The sequence below is a fragment of the Anopheles bellator genome, chromosome X, assembly GCF_943735745.2.
Source record: "Anopheles bellator chromosome X, idAnoBellAS_SP24_06.2, whole genome shotgun sequence".
Taxonomy (NCBI): Eukaryota; Metazoa; Arthropoda; class Insecta; order Diptera; family Culicidae; genus Anopheles; species Anopheles bellator.
This window is the reverse complement of record NC_071287.1, coordinates 11,628,969-11,652,304: the sequence shown is the minus strand read 5'-3', so window position 1 is coordinate 11,652,304 and position 23,336 is coordinate 11,628,969. Positions and strand designations below refer to the sequence as shown.

The following is a 23,336-nucleotide window of genomic DNA, read 5'->3' as shown; positions in this document are numbered from 1 at the left end:
CGAAAAGGAAGAAAATTCCAGTCTATACTGTTTTCCCTTTCTTACATAGATTTGAATTTTTTCATGAGCTATAATTTTCACCAACGTCTTATAGAAATAAAATACCATTGCCATAAACTGAGTGTTTTTTACAACCTTCCGCTTCTGCTGTTTTAGGCCGTCCGACGGACTGTAAAATGGACGTCCGTCGGACGGTAACAAAAGATATAGTTGCTCCTTGGGAACCTAGTATTACTATATAAATTCAATGTATAATGTAATAAATGTCGTTCTTATATTTGAATATATAATATTTGATATAATATTTGATGTATACGATTAATTAAATATTTAAGATAAAGTAAAATAATATAATATTTGCTCCACGCATATCAGTGTAAACTTTTCGAATGCTCTGACCTTGTTCAAATAATGTGATCGTCCTACTATTACATGAAAATTAAATGGAAGTTTTATTGATAACCTGTGTTTGGATCAATGATTGGTGTAAACGTTTTTATAGAAGTTAAAGAAATTGTAATACGGAATGAACGATTCTATAAACGCGCTAGAAATATAGTGTAGCACAGTTTCCTCACGCGGTGTTCGCGCATGTGCTGACAATCTTATCCTTTGAAAATACGCAAAACACGATAGTGTTACGACAATACTAAACGATTGATGTCCGTGTGCCAGAAAACATCTCTTGGCGTAGGAACGGCTAGTTAAGTTGCAGATAAAACAATGCATATTAAAATCAAACTATATTTGGTGTTGGAAATCCCGAAAAAACTAAACACTAGTGTAAACAAGTGAAAGTGTGAAAGATTATTACAGCAAACAGTGCAAGCAAACAGTTGAAGCATCTCCAAATGCGCACAAAAGCATTGTGATAATAGCCCGTTGAAACACAGCTTTAGTCACAACTCGTAGCAAAGTAAGGATACCGGTTATGCTGAAAACCTAAATGATTCAGAAATGACTACAAGTAAGTGGAAATTCTTTATATACAGTGATTTTAAAGAGATTCAATTTCTTGTCTCGAGTACTACTACAATTCTCCATCTCCAAATGTTTTTTTCGCTCATGTATGCTTACATTCACTTTGCAACAGCTCAAAAATATATAATGATATACATAATTAGAATATAATATGACATACATGACCAAAATTTGAAAAAAAATCATACAATACAATACTATAACTGAACTGTTTCGTTTTGCTTTTTCTTTTAATCTTTGTAGCGCCGATAGAAGTTACGACATGTTTGGGCATTGCACTTGGGATTGTGGCTTTGATATTGGTCTTGTTTCTATACATCAACAAGATAAGGTGTTTTAGCACGTTTCCGGCTTTTTTATCATTCGACGAGCATCTCATTTCTGAAAAAACATTTCATCGCATTCGTAAGTGCGCTAGTTTAATGTTTGAATGTAATTTTCTTCGACCTAACGCTAGTGATCCAACGTTCATATACAGGAAACCGTTTTGCCTACGATGGGCATAATAGTTCCGATTCGGAAGATGAAACAATACGACGTCTAAGACTGGAGCCGTGCAGCGACAGTTACAGCGATACATCGTACTTTCAGACGAGTGAAAACACTTTTGATCATATTTCCCATTTTAACGGCTTGAACAAAATACTGTCATGCAAAAATGCTAACTCCTCACGAGACCCGCTGGCTATAGCCGAAGGGGGTAAAGTAGGAATGCTCCATTCTAGCAACGAATCCAGTTCTTCCGAGTTTATGAACCTGGAGAGTAGTACTAAACAGTCCACAGAATCTACAAAAACTCAGATGTCTTTTTTTGCTTTAAGACCATTCAGCAAAGCCAACGACAATGACTCTATAGATACGATTAAAGGTGAAATGCTCCTTCCTGAATTGACTAAGGAAAGCGATGAGCGTGCCGTTGGGGTACATAAAAAAAATAATTCATTTGGTAATGACAACAATGCTGGTGGTAACGATTTATTGCTGGAAAAAACAGAAAGAAAAGGAAATAACTTTACAGAGACTGGTACAGCCATCAAGTCACCGTTTATTTGTGAACAAGAACCGTTGGTACAACAAGACGACTTAGATGTTGTTAACCGCTTTAACAATGATGTAAGAGAAATATGTATATTAATTAAGATTTCAACGTGTGACCAATACTTTTTTATTCACTTTCTTCAATCATACAGTGTATTCTTGTATTTTCGCAAGAACCGCTTTACGATACTAGCGACCTGAAATCATTAAAATCGGATGTCGATATCACAACCAATGCCTCTGAAGGTCTGGCAACAACAGCTAGTTCGAACGGAAGCTTGGAAATTTCCCTACTATACGACGCACCAATGCGCAAGATGACAGTTCATGTGATGCAAGCTCGGGGAATTTCAAGCCGTAGTGAAAAAAATCAATTAACACACACGCAAGTACGGCTTCTAATGCTGCCGGCCAAAAGACAGAAGCACAAGACCAAAATTCGATCTGGCGAAAATCCTCAGTTTATGGAAAGCTTCCTATTACATCGAGTGAATCCGGAGGAGGTGAACTCAATGGGACTTAGGATACGGGTCTATGGCTGCGAACGTATGCGAAGAGAAAGACTTATTGGCGAAACCATCGTCAGCTTCGCTCACATAGATTTAGAGCTTGAAACTAACTTATGGCTTCAGTTGGAACCACGTGGCTCTAGCATAGTAGGTTTTTCTTCGCATCATCTACTAATCAATCGCAAAAAAAATCCTATTTCATGTCACTTGATTTCATTTAAGGACACAACATCGACGAGTGACTTACTAAGCATTGCTAGATCTGACAGCGCGGGATCAACCGCTTCAATGCAGCATGGCGGTGTCCCAGAACTATTGCTCGGGTTAGGGTACAACGGCATAACGGGCAGATTAACAGTTGAAGTATGACATTTTCCTATAGCAACAATATACGACATGCTATTAAACGCATGAAGGAATATTTTTAGATTGTCAAAGGAAGTCATTTTAGAAACCATTACCTGCCGAAGGTTCCTGATACATATGTAAAGTTGTGCTTGGTTAGCAGTATGGGACACGAAATAGCACGCGCTAAATCATCGACACGTCGAGGACAGCCAAATCCTTTGTTCAAAGAAACGTTCATTTTTCAGGTATTACAAGAGCTACAATTCGTTACATACCAACAGTTTGTAACATTTAAATGTTTTCTTTTGTGTTAAGGTGGCTCTATTCCAGCTGAACGATGTAACACTGATAGTATCTGTTTACGCAAAGCGGAATATGAAACGCAACGAAATGGTCGGCTGGTTTAGCATGGGCCTAAACTCAAGTGGGCCTGAAGAGATGACTCATTGGAATGAAGTTCGAGAAAGTTGTTCACGATCTGAGATGATAACGAGGTGGCACGTTCTAGTTGATTCTTGATTTTAAATTGATTGGGATTCTTGATTTTAAATTAAATTTATTAATTATATTAAATTTTTTTTTAAATTTATTTTATTGGTTTCTTAATAGGACATGCATGAGCCCAAATATTGATAAATGGTGTCGAGTCACATTAGAACTATTACTAATTTTAATAATTTCATAAGAAATGTGGAAGCAGACATTACATTTTTCCTTGTCTCTAAACGCAGAGTTCAAGTATTGCCATTGCCAGAAGGCACAGCTTTTTTTCGTGGAAAAATTGTTCAGGAAAATATAAATTAAATTTGATAATGATGACAACAAAACCTATAATGGAAAATAGTACTGATAAAACCAAACTGAATTTTACCCTTTTAACACAAACACAAAGCCATCCATACAAGAATTTCAAATGAATAATATGTCACTACTTCCACAATTCGCGACACGTTTTGAAAATTCGTCAATAAATTGCATTCGCTATTTTAAAACAAATCTACTATTCATTCATTTAATACGTGAACCAATGTTTTTGCTAACTATCTTATCCCCAAGGAGCCACGAGCTTTCGAATCGCCGTCGATAGCAGTCCGTTTTGCTGTCCGCGTCGACGGCATACCGTCGATAGCAGTCTGTTTTGCTGTCCTATCGACGGTATACCGTCGATCGCAGTTCCATGGGACTGTAAAAAGGACATCATTTTGACGAAGCTTATTTTATAACAACCGAACTGACAGTGTTTAGAAATACCAGCTAGTTTATTTGTTCGTGGTTTTGCCAAAATGAGCTACGTTGACAAAATTAAACGAAGCGGAATGTTTTATCGCCAAAGGAAAAGGTTTGTGGAAGAGTGGAGAGGATCATCTACTGCTGCTGCTGGTAAGAAGATAAGCACGTCTTTGTAATTCAAACTCAGTGTAGCATAAATGCTTTATGTTATTGGATTCACGTACCGTAAACAGTAGTGCCAACAAATTCAACGTCACTGGAACTTGTGCTATTCGACGACTCGGATATTCCAGTGTGCTATGAATGCTTCGAGGAGGAAGCTTCAAGTAAAGAAGATGATGATATGGAAGCACTGCCGGATGGATTGGATGAACGAGGTTGTGAAGACTGCCTCAAGTACTGGGCGATTAAAACCAATCAGACGCACAGGGCAATCAATAAGCTTTTGGCGATTATGCGTCCTCCGTCTCCCTTCCACGTTCTGCGAAGTCTTTGCTAAAGACTTCACCGAAAGTAACTTCAAAAATAGTGGAGATAGGTGAGACAAAATATTGGTACAATGGCATCAGAAATAGTCTGTTGCATGTTTTACGGTATGTTTCAATTATATATGTTATCTACATTTGATGTATTATTGAGTTTATTGTTTTTCAGAAGTCGACCAAGCCTATACTCGGTCAAATTGAACATCAACATCGACGGAATGAAAGTATTCAATGCCAGTACCATTAACTTTTGTTCAATGTTGATAAATATTCACGGGCACCCAGCGATAAATCCCATGCCAGTAGCTATCTTCAGTGCTGAGAAAAACCGGGATGCTTGACTACCTTTCTCACACCCTTTGTGGAAGAGCTGAAGAATCTTATAACGAACGGATTAACAACGAACGAGCACATCGTAGAGGTATCAGTTCGCGCTTTCTTTTGGTATTTTTTGGAATGAGCATCCGTTTCGTTGCAGGTTATGGGCGGTCCAGACGCTACGATATCTGACCTGAATCTGAATAACTGACGTTTCTCGGAGATGTAATTAATGTCACTGACGCAGATCTACAAATCTGAACAAACGAGCATCAATTTGTGAACAAATTTCAAACAAGTGCCAGTTCGTCGGTTGACTTGTTGATGTTTTGTTTTGGCCTCTTATTTATATTTTGGACGTTTCTTCAACGTTCGCGAAAGTGTTTAACTGAACTTATAAAAATTTACGAAAGTCTGCCATGTCTCTGGCAACAAAAAAATAAAAAATATAGTGATCGCAATAAAAAGGCGGAGGCATACGATGCCATTTAAAAGCTATTTCCTCGACACTGTAACCTCTTCGCACGTTCTTTTTTCGCTTTTTAACCGAAAAGTACAATGCTAAGACAAACCAACACAGTGTTGCTTCCATGGCTGTTTCCAACATGTCCAACCGACAAACTTGCACTTGTTTGAATTTGTTCACAAATTGATGCTCGTTTGTTCAGATTTGTAGATCTGCGTCAGTGACATTAATTACATCTCCGAGAAACGTCAGTTATTCAGATTCAGGTCAGATATCGTAGCGTCTGGACCGCCCATTAGACGAGTGCTGGAATTGAATGAGGATTGTATGAGGATCGACTGCAACAGCAACTGCCAGGGAACAGTTCGTGATCCAAGAAACAAAGAACGTTACGCAAAATCTTTCACGGGTATGGTTAGTAATGACTTGTCGGGTATAGTTGTAGTAATGGTTAGTAATAAGGTTGTCTAATCATTCCAACATTTACCCCTTTTTGACATCACACCGGCAATTAAACGCGGAACGGCTTTTTTGAATGGAGGAAAATCGAAACCAACGTCCGCCAGTGCACGAAATATCGAATTGAAGGAACGACTTTTTCCGTCGTTTTTTGACGAATGTGGTATTTTTTCGAGTCTCAGCGAATACGTCAACGGTGGCGGTACGGAAGTCAAAAAGCGCAAAATCAACGAGCTGAGTGTACCGACGGAACGCAAAACGCTTCTGGCACCACCATCAAACTCATCCATTTCGTCGGATTCAAAACAATCGTCAATTGCCAGAGTATTGTTGCTTCTCGGATGGGACATCCGGACCCTCCACTTAACCGCGAATAAATAATAATAGTAATAGTAATGTAGTAAATGTAATGCAACAATAATAATGCAAACCCGGCCATTGTGCGATCTTCGCTGGGTAACGAAACAATTGTGTATTTTAAAAATAAATAAATACGAGGTGTGTTCAAAAAGTTCTGACAATTTTGTATTTACGCGGGCTACGTAAATCTGATTTTCGATTTTTTGTGGCGTTAAGTTGATACACATGTCAGTGACTGATGGTGAATAGTTCGGTTATTTTGAGTATTCGGTCAATTTTGGGTTTCACACAAGCCGGGCGTTTGTGACGAATTGCTTCGGGTAAATGGTGCATAACTATCAGGAAATATTCGTTATTGATTGTTCTATCCTTTGGCAACAACTCATGATGCACCACGACCCTGCAATCGAAGAATACTGCAAGCTAAACTGTTTACATTCGACCAAACATGGCTTTTCGAAGTTCACATCTTCTAGGCCCTCTGAAAAAATTCGAACCATTGATAAGCGCTGCTTTGGTTTTAATAGCATCACCACAAACTACAGTCAATATTTAAATTTTGTCCAAGCTTTTAATTTGGTTTTTACACAAAATTTGATACAAATTCTTTGCCTTCAATTTTTCGGAATAGACAAAAATCGCCGATAAGCCAAGACACGCACACAGTAAAACAGCTGTTCAAAATTCACTAATTACTCAAAATGGCCGAAAAGTTCACCATAAGTGAGTGACTTGAGTAGCAACATAACGCAACAAAAAATCGGTAATCGGTTATACGTAGCCCACGTAAATACAAAATTGTTAGAACATTTTGAACACTCCTCGTATATAAGGCTGGGGAAAAAGTAATCCATTATTTTTGGGTGACATTCAAAACTGTATTTAAGATGTTCGTATGGTCCGATTTGCGTCATATATGCACCGTTTTGTTGGAAAATTTGTTGTCTTTTCAAAAATAGTGCATAATGCCTCTCTTATACAAGGCTTGATCGATATTGGCGAAAAACTCGTTGACCGATTCTGGTCGTTTCTGGTCAACGGTGCAGTAATTGATACTAGAGATCTGAATGTTTGGCTACACGGAAGCAGCTCCTAATAAACGGTTCCTTTCAAGTCCCACCATATATCCAGTACAACCTTCCTGACCGTTAGTTCTTGTTTGGCCACCGGTTAAGCTGCCTCACCACGCTTAGACCACGATAATTTTCACACAGTATTGTCGTAAGAATCCCATTTCTCATCCCCAGTACCCATCCGTTTAAGAAATGGTTCGATTTCATTCCGTTTGGCCAAAACTGCGCAGATGGCAATTCGAGCCATTATGTTTTTTGTGTAAAGTATTAGCTTTAAAACGAGCCTAAACTTGAAACTGTACGATCGATACTTCACGATATATCGATCATTGGTAAAAACTTGGTAAAAATGTATGGCAGGCCAAGAAACTATTAATCTTTTGCTAGAGTTCCGTGAGTTACTTTGAGTTGCTTTTGAGCGCCTTATGTTTACGGGATATTTTCCCATTTCGGGGGTATTTTTTTCAATTTGACAGTTTAAGGCAAAGTTCGGCAAATTTTTTTTTGCTTTCCAAAAATATGGCTATTTTTCGACACCGAATCAAATTTTGACAAAAATGGCACTAGAAGGAGAAGGAAAGGAAACTGAGAAATCAAAGCACAAATAAACGAACTGTCATTTCACTCACTGGAGCTCACGGAATTTTTCGCCCAAAAGCTCCTAATGTGGACGCTAGCATATCAAAAAACCTGTAGAGAAAACTCATACTGTGGACGAGGCGTAATAGTGATTCAGGTCTCTTACAGCAGAAAATTTCAACTCCTTATAATGGGATCAAACCAAATACCCTCATACCAAAGATTCATCACTCCAAAGCAGCTTTTCTCACAATAATCGAGGTTTTAAAGCATGCAAATAGTAAAATACCGTTCTTTTTTATATTGGCCATGGTTAGGTGCAGAATTTGGTTGAAAACAAGGTCAGATTTGTCTACATGCTATAGGCTACGTCGAATGATATGCACGGAAGGAAGTTGTAGCTTTAATGTGATGAATACGACCTTCATTTTCATACAGCTTGGTTATTGCTGCCGATTGCTTGCTCGCTTTTGTCGAAAATACGTGCAATATCCCTATCATTATTACCCCTAATACTCAAATTAATTACTAAATAACGTTATTAATTCGTTAACTTGGGATTTTTAGAGGGTTCTACAATATTTCAAGCTAAAAAACAGCATAATGTTTTGTGAATTCTTCGCAATGCGTTTCTCAGGTTTAATTCTGCATTTACAATATGAAAATATGTAATAAATCATGTTGTTGCTGCACGAGCAGAACGGGCGCGACCGACCAAAACATCGCGAAACAAGCGGCGCGCGGCTCGCATCAAAATATACACAGGGAAATAAGCTACGGCAAAAAGGAAAGCGCAACACCGCCGCGGAAGCGTCCGCCTCAAAACATCGTGACCGAGTGTCTCCATTTTATACGCACAAAAATCTGTATATAAAGCACCTAATTGTAAGAATAAAGCTAGAATCAATTTGGGACTAGAACGGAACGGACTTGGTGTTTCACTTTTTCCGCTCCTAGACTAGAAACAGTTGGTCCTCAACCGGGTTCTCTGCCCACCGAAAGAAAGGTTAAGAAATCCACTCTCCCCTCCCTGGAATAAGCTTCCGAAAGCGAGAAGCAAGCTAGCCAGAGAGGTAATAGAGAGTCGGTGATCGAGACCATTGCCTCGGGCAGAGACCCGTTTAGTGTCGCCGGCACCACTTGCAAGCTAGGAGCCCCTTCCTTCGCGGGGGCCTGTTTGCGAGAGGTGTCCGAAGCAACATCATAGGAATAACAAACCCTAACTGGGGGGCTACATGAGGTGTTCCGTAATGTTTTTGACATTAACGATAAATGCCAAACTGCTGCGCCTCTGTCAAAACGTTTACGCCTCGCGCGAGCCGTAAACCCGAGCGTAATTATTTTTTTCTTAAGCTTTGCTTACAAACAGAGGATAAAAAAATATTCAGAAATCAATTAATTTCTCTTCTTTTTCAATTTTCTTGGACCAAAAACACGAACGTAAACACGTTTGACATTTCGTTTTTAATTTTTTGCTGCCACACGAAGCTTTACACGTTACAAATTACAATTACACGTTAGCGTTTTGACGTTACAAATTAATTTTACGCTAGTTTTCACGCTTCGTGTAGCCGCCTAGTAACATTCTATTCGCACGCTTGATTATATCCGCGAAGTGCAAGTTAAGCTTCAGCTTCGCGTGCAGTGCTACACCTAACCCAAGGAGCCACGAGCTTTCGCATCGACGACACGCCCACACCATCCGTTGGCGGACGGTCGACGGACGATTTTCATTCCTCAGCTGACGAAACGCCGTTCGTCAAACGCACGCACACACTCGCCGATCTGAGAAAGCTTATTTTATAGCAAATATGTTGACAGCCCTATGTTTGTTTACATTTTGTATTTGCTACGAAAATTATATGGAGTAGGCGCGACGAGATGGCGGGTCAGTATAATTCGTTCGTTTAGGCGTTTAGGGTTTGTTGGTTGCTTTTTGTTCATCCTGGAGGATGTTCAGTGTCATTTGTAAATACAGACTACATGCTGTGTCGGTTTATACCGTGTCCTGTATGATTCCCCGCAATATCAACGATTAACCGAACTACACTCGTTTTTACCTAGTTCGCGCAGGAAACAAGACCCTTCGCGTAAATTGGAACAAATCTGTGTGATCTGTGTGAATCTGAGTGATCATTCCACGGTTGGTGTGGGTTGTGTCGGTATTCCGAACAATGACCTGATAAACATTGACAAAGTGCTGAATGACTTCGAATTCAACGAGGACGATGGGCGCAACACCTACAAGGGAACGATTGGTAATAACAGAAACAAAGAACGCTGCGCATAATCTACCACTGGTATGGTTAGTAATCCCAAGGTTGTCTTATCATTCTAACATTGTGATCTTACCCTTTTGTAGACACCAGGCCAGCAATTCAACACGGAACGGAATCTTTGAATTAAAGAAAATACGGAATCGTATTTTGATCGTAATCATGGCATAGTGATTTACATTTCTCGTGACGGTGGATGTCTGGGCCTTCGCGTGTTATGATGACATTTTGGCCGTCGTTTGCATGATGTTGCTCCTTTTTGATCATTCAAAAAGCTATTAGAACTCTCGCCTATGCATTTACTCACCGCGCTAAGATCAGAGATTTAGTTCAGCAGGAAATTGTTAATTTCGTCAGCTGAACGATCGCTCGCGATCGCGTAGAACGGTCTCTGCTACTGCTGCAAGAACTGCTGTCACTTAGAATGCAGTCATTTTGTATCATCATTGTTAAGATGTCATATCTGTTATCTGTTATCGATTTATCAGTAATGCTTCTAACGGACGAAACCGACCAAAGGGATTTTCCCACAAACGGAGAGTATCAGCGAAAATCCACCTGCATAGAAACGCCCTTTCGCTCGGCCCGGATCGATCCGTTGCTGTACGTGCAGCAAACTAGCATGCGAACGAGTGTGGTCCCATGGGAGGACGACCTACTGTTGACCGATCCGGGGGCCCCTCTACAAGGTGTTTAAACTGGTCGAGATCATTCGTAATTATGAGGACAAAAGGTACCACGATTTCTTAGCTTGACCCATCGCAGGAGCTGGTGCTGTCACCGGCCAACACTTGGCAGCAAAACATCCAAAGCTTCAACAAGGACAACAATCTGCTAAACACCATTTTCGTCAATCATGTACGTGAGGAAAAAGCTGTAATTTTTTTGTCTATTTCTAATTGTATGGCCTTTTGTGCATTGGAGAATTTACAAAAGCCCAAAGTATCCACGGTGAAAATGTTATTCGGTATACCGTTGCGCGATACGGATGTGAAGCGCTACCCGATGCGTGTCCGGCCTCGCACCATCCAGTACGCGATTATCCTGCGAGAGAACAATCCTTCTTTCATCGAATCGTTGAGGTAGAAACTAATCTGCGCCTATCCACTGGACCAGACGCAAATCGACGCAGCGACCAACTTTGAGAACGGTGAACCGGCAGAGAAAGTGATGATGAGACCCACCTCTTACCCCAACATAGGTTTGAGATAGGCGAGATAGTTATCGTTGTGATAATTATATTTCAAAAGATTTACCCAAAGATTTCAAAAGAAGTACCGCCGTCACCAGCGTCACCGCAATCTATCATGTACATGTTCTACCCGGGAGAGTTCATCTGAAAGGAGGTTTAGTGTTGGTGTACGAAGGTCGTTCCGTACCATCAATCATCTAATTTATTAACTAATTACACCACACTTACAAACCGCGCGTGGTTTCGCCGAGTATGGAATGCCGGCGCTCGGCCGGTTTGAAGGCCTGTGCACACATAAACTGAAATGAACTGAACTGAACTGTAGCGTAGCGAGCGACGCGTAAAACGCGTTGTCTTGTATGGGATTGTATGGGACCCTTCACACCGGTGTCGACGTCAACTTCGTTAGTAATCCAATTAGTAATCTTCGATTAGTTTTTAACTACCCAAGATGTCTAATTGTTTTCGCCCGAACGACAGGGCGAAAGACTTTTCCGTTGCCTTTCGCCCCCGTTCGTAACCGGTGTGAAAGGTCCGAAAAAGCGACGCGTCGAAATGTAATTAACGTCGGCTGTGTGAGGGGGCCTTGAGTGCGCTCGGTGCGGCGTCCACTGGAAGAAGGGCGAGCTGCCAGTGACAGCGGAACCGCGTGGGATTTCGGTGAGCGGTGACGTTCCTGTCAGCTGATGATGTTTCTGCTGCTGGCGACTGCTCGACCGCGCCGCAGCCAGGGCTGGATCGTACCTCTTCGCAAAGTGGGACGGCGAGTATGATCGCCACAGAGGTGTTGCCCCAGTGCATGGCGTTCTGTGTGCTCTTCAGCTACGTCCACTTCTCGGTGCGCAAAAACGAAGGCATCCGTTCCCTGCTCATGCTCGCTTCTTGTGCGGTGCTGACCGCCATCGGGAGCCTCATGATGCCCTTCGGATTGTAGCAATAATATTGTAAACCCGGCGATTGTGCGTTTGTCGCTGAGTAACTAAATATTTGTGTATTTTTAAAATAAATGAATAAATATATAAATAATAAAACCATAGTTTACTGGTCTTTTGCTATAATAGATTTGAATATTTGACATGAGCTATAATTTTCACTGACGCTTTATAGCAATACAATGTCAATGCTATAACCTTAGCTTTTTTGATAATCGTCCGTTTTACCGTCCGTTTCTGCTGTTTTAGGCCATCCGACGGATGGTAAAACGGACGGTAAAACGGACATAGTTGCTCCTTGGATTTTAGCTGCCCAAGGTGTCTAATTGTTTTCGCCTGAATCGGGCGAAAGGTGTAACTTTTCTGTTCCCGTTCGCAACCGGTGCAGCAGTTTGACATTAATCTGAGATGCCAAAAACATTACGTTACGCTTCGTCTGGCACCGCAGATAGAAGACAACGCGAATTTGTCTCTCCGTAAAGCCCGGTCCAGACGCTACGATAATCGCTGCGATATTCGTTGCGCAGACGTCACTTATGTCACTTTTGAATAATCGGCGCAGATCTAGAAAATCTGAGCAAACGAGCATCAATATCTGTCCAAATTCCATACAATTGTGGGTCTGCTGATGGTGGATAGACATGTGTGGGTGTATTGATGGCGGTTTGACAGGTTCATAATTTGTTTTGCTCGCTTGTTTATGTTTTGGAAGACCTTCGTCTACGTTCGTAGTGTTTAATTGAATTTATAACACTTTACGAAAGTCTGTCATGTCTTTGGCATGTAAAAAAAAGTGATCGCAATAAAAAGGCGGAGGCATACGATGCTTTAATTACAAAATATCAGGAAATCAACCCCACCTGCACTAGGCAAATCGTGGTGAAAAAAATAAATAATTTAAGGACAGTGTACCGTAAAGAGTTGGAGAAAGTAAGAGGAAGAGGGAGAAAGTAGTTGGAGATCATAATACCACAAGCCATGCTTGTGGTATTATGATATGCTGCATTTTCTGCGGGATCCAGAGACCCCGAAGGTCATCCTCGTATAGTTCCTCCAATCGTTTGGTTCGTCTTCCAATTCACGCAAAAGTTTAACGTGAGAATAATGGATTCGCTTTTAAAGCCATTTTTCCACTGTAACCTCTTCGCACGTTCTTTTTTTCGCTTTTTAACCGGAAAGCACAATGCTAAGGCAAACAAACACAGTGTTGCTTCCATGGCGCATTTTATTCAGATAATATATATACATAAATACATAAATAAAGCACATATTTACAAATAGTTATACATTTAGTCACTTTCGCAAGTCGCGGATGTAGCCGTATAGACGTTTCCAGCTTCGCTACAAGGAGCTGTCAGTCGCTACTCCGCTCTTGCTCTCGGTCGCTGACGTCCCTCGTTTTTTGCAGGCGTCGTCGGGCGAGCCCACAGATGGTGCGCTTCTCAGCGATCTCCGACGTCCACCAGTAGACGTGGCGCCTATTCTGCCTCGGTCCTTGGGCACTGCGCGGCATGGTCTCATCACAGTCTCGTGACGGCGGCCACCGATGGTTCGACTTCGCCGAAGTTCAGTGCCCGCAGCGAGATCGCGAACACCTCCGGGTCGAACAGGTGCATCCTCCACCGGCGAGTGCAGTGCCGTGGTGTTGGCTGCGGTGCGGTTCGAGGGTGCGGGTCCCCGACGGTGTACATGATGGGCGAGTGGTCCGACATCAGTTCATCGTCCTCTATCACCTGCCAGTCGCCCGGGTCTGCGATGGCTGGGGTGGCGAATGCGACGTCGATCACCGATTGGCGTGCCACTGAGTTGCCTCGGAAGGTGGGCTCTTCTCCACGGTTGAGCAGAACGAGCCCTAGCTGTTCCATGGTCGCGAGAAGCTCTTCTCCCCTGCCGTTGGTCCTGGGACTGCCCCACTCGACGGCGGCAGCGTTAAAGTCTCCTCCTACGACGACACGAGGGTGACTTTGCACTGCTAGGGCCAGCACTTCCAGGTACCGCCTGAACGTCTCGATGTCACACCGTGGAGGGGCGTAGCAGCTGGCGTACACTATGCCCCTGATCTCGGCAACAACAAGTCCCTCGGTGTTGCTGCAGAGTGGCTGTATGGGGTACCGGCCGCTGGAGTGGATGGCTACCGTCCTCTCGCCGTCGGCTACCCAAAAGTTGCTAGCGGTGGGCAACTGGTACAGCTCCGAGATGAGCACCACTTCTGCATCGCAGTGGGGGCCATTTTCCCTTGTCGACTGGGTCAGGAGTTGGTGGACCAGCCGACAGTGCTGCATATTCAGCTGCATTAGCGAGGCATTGCATGGCATTGCCCTCGCAGACTGCCGCGCCCGTGTTGTGTGCGCCAGAGCATACGACACACTAAGGGGCTTCGGCCGTACAGCTACTTCGCCGGTGTTCCTTGCTGCCGCATCGCAGGCAGCAGTCGGAGCGGTCCGGTCCCGTGCATTTGCTGGGCCTGTGGCCCCTCCCGAGACAACGGTAGCAACGTCTCTGGCTGGCCGGGACGGGGTCGGCCTCGCGAACTGCGCAACGGGTCATCCCGATGACCACTTTGTCCTTTGTCAGGGCAGCCACCACCTTGGCTGGGACCCTGACATTGGCCCTTTGCAGTCCATCGTACATGCGCCGGAGGCTGACGTCCGTCGCGGGTATTGCGACACTCGCGACTTTGCCCAATGCCTCGGCTACCTCCTCATTGTCCGCGCACATGTCGATGCCCTTTATGCGGAGCACGGCCATGGCAGTGAGGACCTCTGGGGTGGCCCTCTCGCCAACGAGGTTGGCCACCGCGGTCTTCACGGCATCCGCGTTGGCGTCACTTTTGACCGTGATCATGAGGTGGTCCTTGCTCGACCGCCAAGCCCTTTCGGTCACTCCCATGATCACCGGTGTCTCCCGGACAAGCCGCATGACGTCCAGGTACGACATGCCGTCCTTGGGTACGACTCTTACGGCGTCTGCCTGCACTCGTTGCTGCTGCTGCTGTTGTTGTTGTCGCGGCTGCGGTTGTTGCTGCCGCTGTGTCGGCTGTTGGGGCCGGCTTTGCGGATGCTGCCGTTGCTGCCACCTTCCTGGCCGCCGCTGCTGTCCTTGCTGCTGCCGCTCCTCCTCCTTTCTCCTTCTTTCCGCCTTCTCAAGCTGGAGCTGCCGCTTGCTGCGCTTTTCTATCCACTGGTAGTGAACCTGTGGCTGCTGCTTCGGTTTGCCGGTGCCGGGCTCCTCCAGTGCGCGTGCCGCTTCCAGCCGTTGCTGCGGCGTACCGAGCAAGCCCTTGTGTGGAGAGTTTGTGCTGATGTTAGAATCGCCCGCCCATTCCTTCCAAGAAACATCAATTCCAAAATCGCTCAAATGATACTAACAACAGCAATAGCTGGTTGGTCGTGTACCCTCTGACTTGTGACTCCAAAAACACCAAGTTGTTAGTTTGGTGTAACGAAAATAGCGTTTATAACACATGGGTTGAGAAGCCGTGTGTTTGACGAAGAAACATATTATATTGACATAAAATCGACGCAAAAATGTCTGTTTGTTACGTTTAAAAATTGCCAAAAACTGCTCAGAATCATCAATACGTTTTTGTTTTTGGTCAACAGTGAGCAAACGCGATACCCACTTTGAACAGTGCTTTTATTTAGTCAAATGCTCATGAAATATAAAGCCAACACGTTCTTTTAATATCTTTACAATGCCAGTAAACTCACGCAACTTCACTCTCAAAGTTATGAGTACAAATATCATTAAATTTGAACAGATTTCTTTTAAAGGAATGTAATAACTGAAAAAGCAGTGAATGTTATAAGACTAGCACCATTTATGTATTAGGCCCGCGCCTTTTCAGCCCATGTGTTATAACGTGGCATGCCTCCAAACAATCCTGGCTGTGCCAGATGGTCTAATATTTGACAGTACTTGAAAGCTCCTTTCTCAAACAACGTTCCATATGTTTATGAACATACAAACTGTTGTGTGTCATGTTTTGTTTATTCTTGAGTTGGCGTGCTAATAATTGTAACGAAAGTTTGACTTCATTCTGCTACGAACTGTGAAAAGATGAACATCCAAATCCAGCTTGATCGTATCCAAGACACGGCTCCTGGAAAAGCAGGATATAAAAAGGTTGAAGCTGTGAGAGGAGGTGTAGGAACATACGAGACAGCGAAGGTCACCGAACCGAACGATGACTTCGAGCTTTGGGACCAAAATAAAGTGGCAACCCGTAATAGCCGCTGGACTCTCACCGGCTGGTCGTCGTGCATTCCGATATCCATCATTTTGGTGTTGATCGTGCTGGTTGTGTTGTTACCATTGATAGACGATCCTAGCGAGCGGGCCTCGGGTTCATCGTTTTCGGAGTACCGATTGGTATCTAAGGAGCAGGTACAGATGTGTCCCGATCGGTGCCAGATTGCGCTGGTGGAAAGTTTACCTGAAGGATTAACTTTCCCCTCAAGTAGTCCAACGTTCCAAACAACGTACGATGCGTGGAGCGCATTGCTAGCGATGGCCAACACCACTATTAAGATTGCTTCATTCTATTGGACGTTGAAAGGCTCTGATGTCTACAACCATTCATCAGCGAAGGAGGGCGAAGCCATTTTCCATCAGTTGCTCCAAGCTGGAATTGAACGCGGGTTACAAGTCAGCATCGTACAGAGTGCTCCAACGTCAGCCACTCCCAGTCTCGACACCGAGATGCTGGCAAGACAGGGCGCAGCCTCCGTTCGCGCGGTAGACTTTTCCCGATTGCTTGGTGGCGGCGTCCTTCACACCAAGCTTTGGATCATCGACAACCAGCATTTTTACCTGGGTAGCGCGAATATGGATTGGCGTTCACTGACCCAAGTAAAGGAACTTGGCGTGTTGGGGACTAACTGCTCGTGCCTAGCACACGATTTAGACAAGATTTTTAAAATCTACTGGGACATGGGAGCACCCAATGCATACATACCAACTCGGTGGCCAAAGGAATATGAGGCAAACTTCAACGATACCACACCTGCTCGTGTGCACTTTAACGGTGCGTATACGCTCCAGACTTACTTTTCTGTAAGTAGACATGGTAACAATAGTGAACGTCGTTATATTCATATTATTTTCATTATTTATTTCCTAGAGCTCACCACCGCAGATGTCACCGGCGACGCGTACTGATGATTGTGACGCAATTTTAAAAGTCATCAGTGCAGCGAGTCGTTTCATACACGTGTCTGTTATGGATTATTTTCCTCTGACAATTTACACGCGCTTTACGCGGTGAGTAGCATTTGCGAACGAATGATGTTAAAGGTGTTGAATTATTGCCTTCTCCGTATTACGATCGTTTAGATACTGGCCTGTGATTGATGATGCATTGCGGAAGGCAGCAATCGAGCGTAAGGTATCAATTCGCTTGCTTATCTCGTTATGGGATCACTCGCGTCCTTCAGAAGATTATTTTTTAAAATCGCTGGAAGCCCTCTCTAACTCACTTAACGACGTTGATATCCAGGTACGACGTTTCATCGTACCCGCCACCGCAGACCAACGCAAGATTCCGTACGGGCGCGTTAACCACAATAAGTACATGGTGACGGATAACACGGCGTATATCGGTACCTCCAACTGGTCAGGAGATTATTTTATTAATACGGCCGGTGTAGGGATGGTGTTATCGTCGTTTGATACAGAGAAAACCATTATTAGTGAATTGCAAGATCTGTTTGAACGTGATTGGAACAGCAAGTATGCCTCAACGTAGGTTTCTAATTCATACTGTAGCTATTACACACCGGCGTACTTGTTATCGTTGTTCAAAACTTATAAACTTAGGTTCAAGTATATAAGAAAAACCCATGCGGTGACAGTAGCGATAAAACTGACCGCAATTTGTTGCAGGTGTTGAAACGTGAGCAATTTCAACACTGCTTGTAATAACCTTGGCACCTGTCAAATGATGCCGATGATGTTGATGATACAAATAAAGACGCAACGACTGTTTTGAGTCAGTCGGCTAACACCACTCGTCAAGTAAACTTTTAACAGGTTATGAGCCCAGCGATGGAAGAAAAAGTGCAAGTCCCGAAGTTCAGTGGTACCGGCTTCCATAATTGGAAGTTCCGGATGGAAACCATATTGGACAACTACGGCCTGTTGTCCTGCATAGAGGACATGGAAGAGGTCGAGACGCTCATCGAAAAGGAACTGAAGGCACCGGCATCGCGAGCAGAAAGAAAAACGTTGAATGAAAAACGAATTCAGTTCAACAAAAGGTGCAAACAACCAACAAGGGATATCCGACGATCAGTTAGAACTGATTAAAGAATGCAAGACACCAAAAGAAATTTGGTGTAAACTGGCTGGTATGTTCGAGAAGAAGGGTGTGATAGGGCAACTATTCATCCGCAAACAGTTGCTTACCCTGAAACATACAGAAGCGGGCGGTACGAATTTATCAGACCATTCTGGGAGGCCACACGAAGCGTAAAAACTAGCGTAACTAGGGGGCTACACGAAGCGTGAAAACTGGCGTAAAATTAATTTGTAACGTCAAAACGTTTACGCTTCGTGTGGCAGCAAAAATATAAAAACGAAACGTGAAACGTGTTTACGTTCGTGTTTTTGGTCCAAGAAAATAGAAATAGAAGAGAAATTAATTGATTTCTGAATTTTTTTATCTGTTTTTTCCGATTTTGTTGCTATACCAGCAAATAAAAACATAAATTATTCTCTGTTTGTAAGCAAAACGTATGAAAAAAATAATTACGCTAGGGTTTACACCTCGCGCGAGCCGTAAACGTTTTGACAGCGCCGCAGCAGTTTGGCATTAATCGTTAATGTCAACATCATTACGTTACGCTTGATGTAGCCCCACAGTAAAATTAGTTTGTAATGCCAAACTGTTCACGCCTCGGCCAAAACATATATGTTTTGACAGAAGCGCAGCAGTTTGGCATTAATCTGTAATGCGAAAAACATTACGTTACGTATCGTCTGTCCCCGCAGATTTACTTACATTCGACCGATTGATCCGCGAAGTAAAAGCCAGTGGTGCAAAAGTGGATGATACAGACACAGTGTGTCATCTGTTAATTACATTTGTGGTGGAGCGTGCGAACTGCATACTCAGCATTAGAACAGGTGCCGCGATGCAACCCTGGGAACGCAACCAGAGCGGGTATCTCACGATCCAAGCTACGCCGTCACGCGGCTGGCGTCAACTTGCAACTCAATACAATCGGACTCAATGCACCCCAATCGGAATTTATCAGTATCGTTAATAAAGAGTATTCAGCTGGACATCGAAGCGATTAGACCAATATTTTGATGCATTCGAAAGTGTCCCGCAACCGCGGACACAAGATGGCGATCCTGCCAGGAGCTGAGCTACGCGCAGTGAAAAGAAGTTCGTTAGTAATCTCAGTGATCCTGTGAGTGAGTCCAGTGATCGTTATCGTGTCAACCGGCATTCACATTGCGGTGGACGATAAACCGAGAACCAACATCAACGCCGACGAAGACACCGCCGTTTGATCCGCCGCCAGTATCCAGCATCGCCCCGGAAGGAAGAGGATGATCCTGATGAAGTGGATCCATGCCAGATGCTTGCGCACTGAGACCTGCCTGATGCCCGCCCCCAATAGTGCCGATGAGTACCGCAACGCCTTACAAAGGGCAATATTCAAAAAAAAATGTCGGTGTTATATTATTATGATTAATTTTTTTTTTCTCTATATATGCTGTCAAACATTGTCAACTATACAACATAATTTCGAATAACATAAATGTCCGAACGAGCAAAACTTGAAGAAATCTACTTGCTAGAGATCAGTTTAAACAAAATTTTGGCAAATTTAAAAAAGGCCACTCAAAGGATCTATACGCGATCCGGGCTTGTTCAAAAATTAAACACTACTAAGCGAATCTACTCTCGAATAAGTGAAATCCTCCAGGTAATAGAGACAGACATTTCCTTGCCTGAATTGACTGCAATTAAAAGTGTTCGCTTGAAATACGGTGAAGTCTCTTGCATTCTTCAGGAACGCTCAGATAGGCTTCCTGTGTTTTCATAACACATCGCTCAATAAGTTCGCAGGATGACATATAGATGGCTAAACAAATACAGAATCCTTATGATTTTTAGACAGTACCAACCTTCAAACGATATCTGTCAAAGTTTCATGATATTCGGACTATTATTTACCAAGTTACAGTGTGAACAATTCAATCAACTTTTGTAAATTGAAAAAAATGGAAAAATCAGAATTTCGTGTGCTCATTAAGCATTGCTTTGTGATGGGAAAAAATACCGTGCAAACTAAACAGTGGCTTGACAAATGTTATTCGGACTCTGCTCCATCGAGGCAAATGGTTGAGAAGTGGTTTGGTGACTTTAAACGTGGTCGTACGAACACCGATGATGCTGAACGTTCCGGTCGCCCAAATTCGGCAGTTACTGAAGAAAACATACAAAAAGTCCACAAAATCGTCTTATCCGACCGCAAATTGAAATTGAAGGAGATTGCTGAGGCCGTAAAGATATCAGAAGGCAGTGTGTTTACCATTTTGCATGAACATTTGGGTATGCGGAAGCTTTGTTCGAAATGGGTGCCGCGTTTGCTAACACCGGACCAAAAACAACAACGAATCGATGATTCTGAGGCATGTTTGGCCCTATTTAACCGTGATAAAAAGGATTTCTTTCGTCGCTACGTCACAATGGATGAAACATGGATCTACCACTTCACTCCTGGGTCAAATCGGCAGTTGGCTGAGTGGACACCAGCCGGTGAAAGCCGCCCAAAGCGCCCAAAGACTCAAACTTCTGCTGGCAAGGTTATGGGTTATTCTGGGATAGTCATGGTATATTGTTCATAGACTATCTTGAGAAAGGTAAAACAATCAACAGCGAATATTACAAGGCATTGTTGGAACGATGGAAGGCTGAAATCGACGCAAAACGACCGCACATGAAGAAGAAAAAAATTCTCTTTCATCAAGACAATGCACCTTGTCACAAGTCAATGAAAACGATGGTGAAAATGAATGAATTGCACTTCGAATTGTTGCCCCATCCACCATACTCGCCAGATTTGGCCCCCAGCGATTATTGGCTGTTCTCGGATCTCAAAAGGATGCTCCAGGGAAAGAGATTTGGATCGAATGAGGAGGTCATCGCCGAAACTGAGGCATATTTTGAAGGGAAAGATAAATCGTTCTACAAACATGGTATCGAAAAGTTAGAGAAGCGTTGGACTGACTGTATCGCCTTAAAAGGAGACTATGTTGATGAATAAATACAAATTATATCAAAATATTGTTGTTTTATAAGCTATCCTACGGACTTATTGAGCGATGTGTTATTTATCATATTAGTTAGACATCATATTTTAGGCAAGTTGTGTTTAGAATAATTTTCGCATATAGACTGTCAAAACTCATAAAGCCAAAAATGTCGCAAAAACTAGATCTGGGCATTGCCCTAAAATTGGTAGATAAATTCGAGGGCAACCCCGCTACGCTCTTGAATTTCATCGAAACCCTAGAGCTTTTGAAAAATTACTCCGAAAGCGAAGAGACGAATTAGCTTAAGCTAAAAATCTCTATAATACATAAAAAACAAAAAACTCCGAAGGCGCCGCGGAAGCCGACATTTTCGTTCTCGCCAGAAACAGGTTGATTGGAGCGGCACACGGTGCACTTAATACGGCCAGAACCTTAGAACATGCAAAGAATATCCTGACTGAAAAATTTGCGGTGAAATTAACACCGCGAGCCGTAGAGCAGGAAATGCTTGGATTAAAACAAGGAAAATTTTCCATGACAGAATTTGTTAGGCAGATGGAAGAATTGGCTGGGAAATTGGCGTCGGCCTACGTTTCTCAAGGCACATTTGTCGACGAGGCAAGTGCTGAAAAGCTGGTACATGCAGCAGCAGTTACCGCATTTACAGGTGGAGTAAACGATGCGAGAATCGCTTTTTTCTTAAGGGCAAGAAACCCTTCCACCCTGGCACGTGCGGTATCCGATGCTCTCGAAGTGGCACCGGTAACAGGCGCAGAAAATGCAATATGGGCAAATGTTAGAGATCCCAGGATGCAGTATAATTCCCAGGGATACGTTTCCAATTATCAATGCAACCGCGGACATCGACGCGGAAGAGGTACCAACAGATACAATAATAATCGTGGTGGATACCATCAACATGGTAACAACCAACATGGTAACAACCAGAGGGAATACAACCGAGGTAACCAGCGACGAGGTTTGCATAATCACAGGAATGTGAACTATCAGAATAGGAATCAGAACATAAGAGGAGTGACGGATGCCCACTTGGCAAACTCTCCTCAAGTGGCTCAAGCTCAACAAACAGAAGAGCAAGCCAACTTGATTGATTTATTTCGCAAACTTTAATAATGAATTAGTCCGTATATCCCCTCAGATACCATTCAGACTATTTACCCACAATTTAAACTTCATAATAGATGATGATGATGATGAGACCCACCTCTTACCCCAACATAGGTTTGAGATAGGCGAGATAGTTATCGTGTGATAATTGTATTTAACAAGATTTCAAGAAAAAAATGGTACGAAGTGGTGGCATCGTCGCAAGACACTCTAGAACACTCTGTCTGACTCTAATCCATGCATACAACGGTATCCAGCCATTTCCATAAGGAGAAAACGCATGCGGAACCACTCTCCGGATTGCCCCCGTAAAATCTCCAGTTCTTTCAGTGTAGCCGGTTCCCTAGAACTATTGTAGCGCTAGGGTACCACTACTAAGAACGGCCGAAATTACATTTATCTAGGACATTTACGGTAGCATCAAAAAAAATCATCAATGGACGAATTTGATGCACCTGTCCCACGATAGCACGAGTGCAGCGAGAGTCGTTCTATTGTTGAGTGTTTGCTTCAACTGTCCACTTTTACGCGCGCGCGTCTCAAAAATATGTTGTCTCATTCATGATATACTATTATTCTAAATTATTGTTAAAAATTCAAATTCAAAAAAAAAAAAATATATTTTTTTTTCCCATCATCATCCAGCCTCCGCGATGAGTGTAGTAGATTACAAGTGTATACTAACAACATTT

General features: G+C 43.1%; 2 protein-coding genes and 1 long non-coding RNA gene across 4 annotated transcripts; 2 read left to right on the top strand and 1 right to left on the bottom strand.

Moving 5' to 3' along the window:
• The first annotated feature begins 657 nt into the window (after positions 1 to 657).
• On the top strand, positions 658 to 3,841 carry LOC131213555 (synaptotagmin-16). Its single transcript, XM_058207618.1, has 7 exons — positions 658 to 967; positions 1,225 to 1,386; positions 1,460 to 2,094; positions 2,172 to 2,675; positions 2,751 to 2,891; positions 2,957 to 3,121; positions 3,192 to 3,841. The coding sequence occupies exons 1-7, from the start codon at positions 958 to 960 to the stop codon at positions 3,393 to 3,395; spliced, it is 1,821 nt and encodes a 606-aa protein (XP_058063601.1). The 5' UTR covers positions 658 to 957; the 3' UTR covers positions 3,396 to 3,841.
• A 12,077-nt stretch (positions 3,842 to 15,918) lies between these two features.
• LOC131213985 (uncharacterized) lies at positions 15,919 to 18,011 on the bottom strand. Its single transcript, XR_009156997.1, has 4 exons — positions 17,376 to 18,011; positions 17,204 to 17,299; positions 16,494 to 16,870; positions 15,919 to 16,348 (listed from the first exon to the last, which is right to left on the bottom strand). It is a non-coding gene; the product is annotated as an uncharacterized LOC131213985 (long non-coding RNA).
• LOC131213984 (5'-3' exonuclease PLD3-like) lies at positions 16,201 to 19,619 on the top strand. Of its 2 annotated transcripts, XR_009156996.1 has the most exons (4): positions 16,201 to 17,301; positions 17,369 to 17,508; positions 17,581 to 18,593; positions 19,237 to 19,619. XR_009156996.1 is itself a non-coding variant. In XM_058208270.1 (3 exons), exons 1-3 carry the CDS (start codon positions 16,306 to 16,308, stop codon positions 17,990 to 17,992), a joined length of 1,548 nt encoding a protein of 515 aa, XP_058064253.1. In that variant the 5' UTR covers positions 16,201 to 16,305; the 3' UTR covers positions 17,993 to 19,619. The 2 variants fall into 2 exon arrangements, 1 of the variants encoding a protein (XP_058064253.1); XM_058208270.1 differs by having other exon boundaries at positions 17,581 to 19,619.
• The last annotated feature ends 3,717 nt before the right edge of the window (positions 19,620 to 23,336 follow it).

Excerpts from the sequence above, each read along its gene's own strand:
- LOC131213984 (XM_058208270.1), top strand. The coding sequence starts at position 16,306 with ATGAACATCCAAATCCAGCTTGATCGTATCCAAGACACGGCTCCTGGA. Across the intron at positions 17,302-17,368 it reads CGCTCCAGACTTACTTTTCT|AGCTCACCACCGCAGATGTC; the intron begins GTAAGTAGACAT and ends TTTATTTCCTAG. Across the intron at positions 17,509-17,580 it reads ATTTACACGCGCTTTACGCG|ATACTGGCCTGTGATTGATG; the intron begins GTGAGTAGCATT and ends ACGATCGTTTAG.
- LOC131213555 (XM_058207618.1), top strand. Across the intron at positions 1,387-1,459 it reads AAAAACATTTCATCGCATTC|GAAACCGTTTTGCCTACGAT; the intron begins GTAAGTGCGCTA and ends GTTCATATACAG. Across the intron at positions 3,122-3,191 it reads AAGAAACGTTCATTTTTCAG|GTGGCTCTATTCCAGCTGAA; the intron begins GTATTACAAGAG and ends TTTTGTGTTAAG.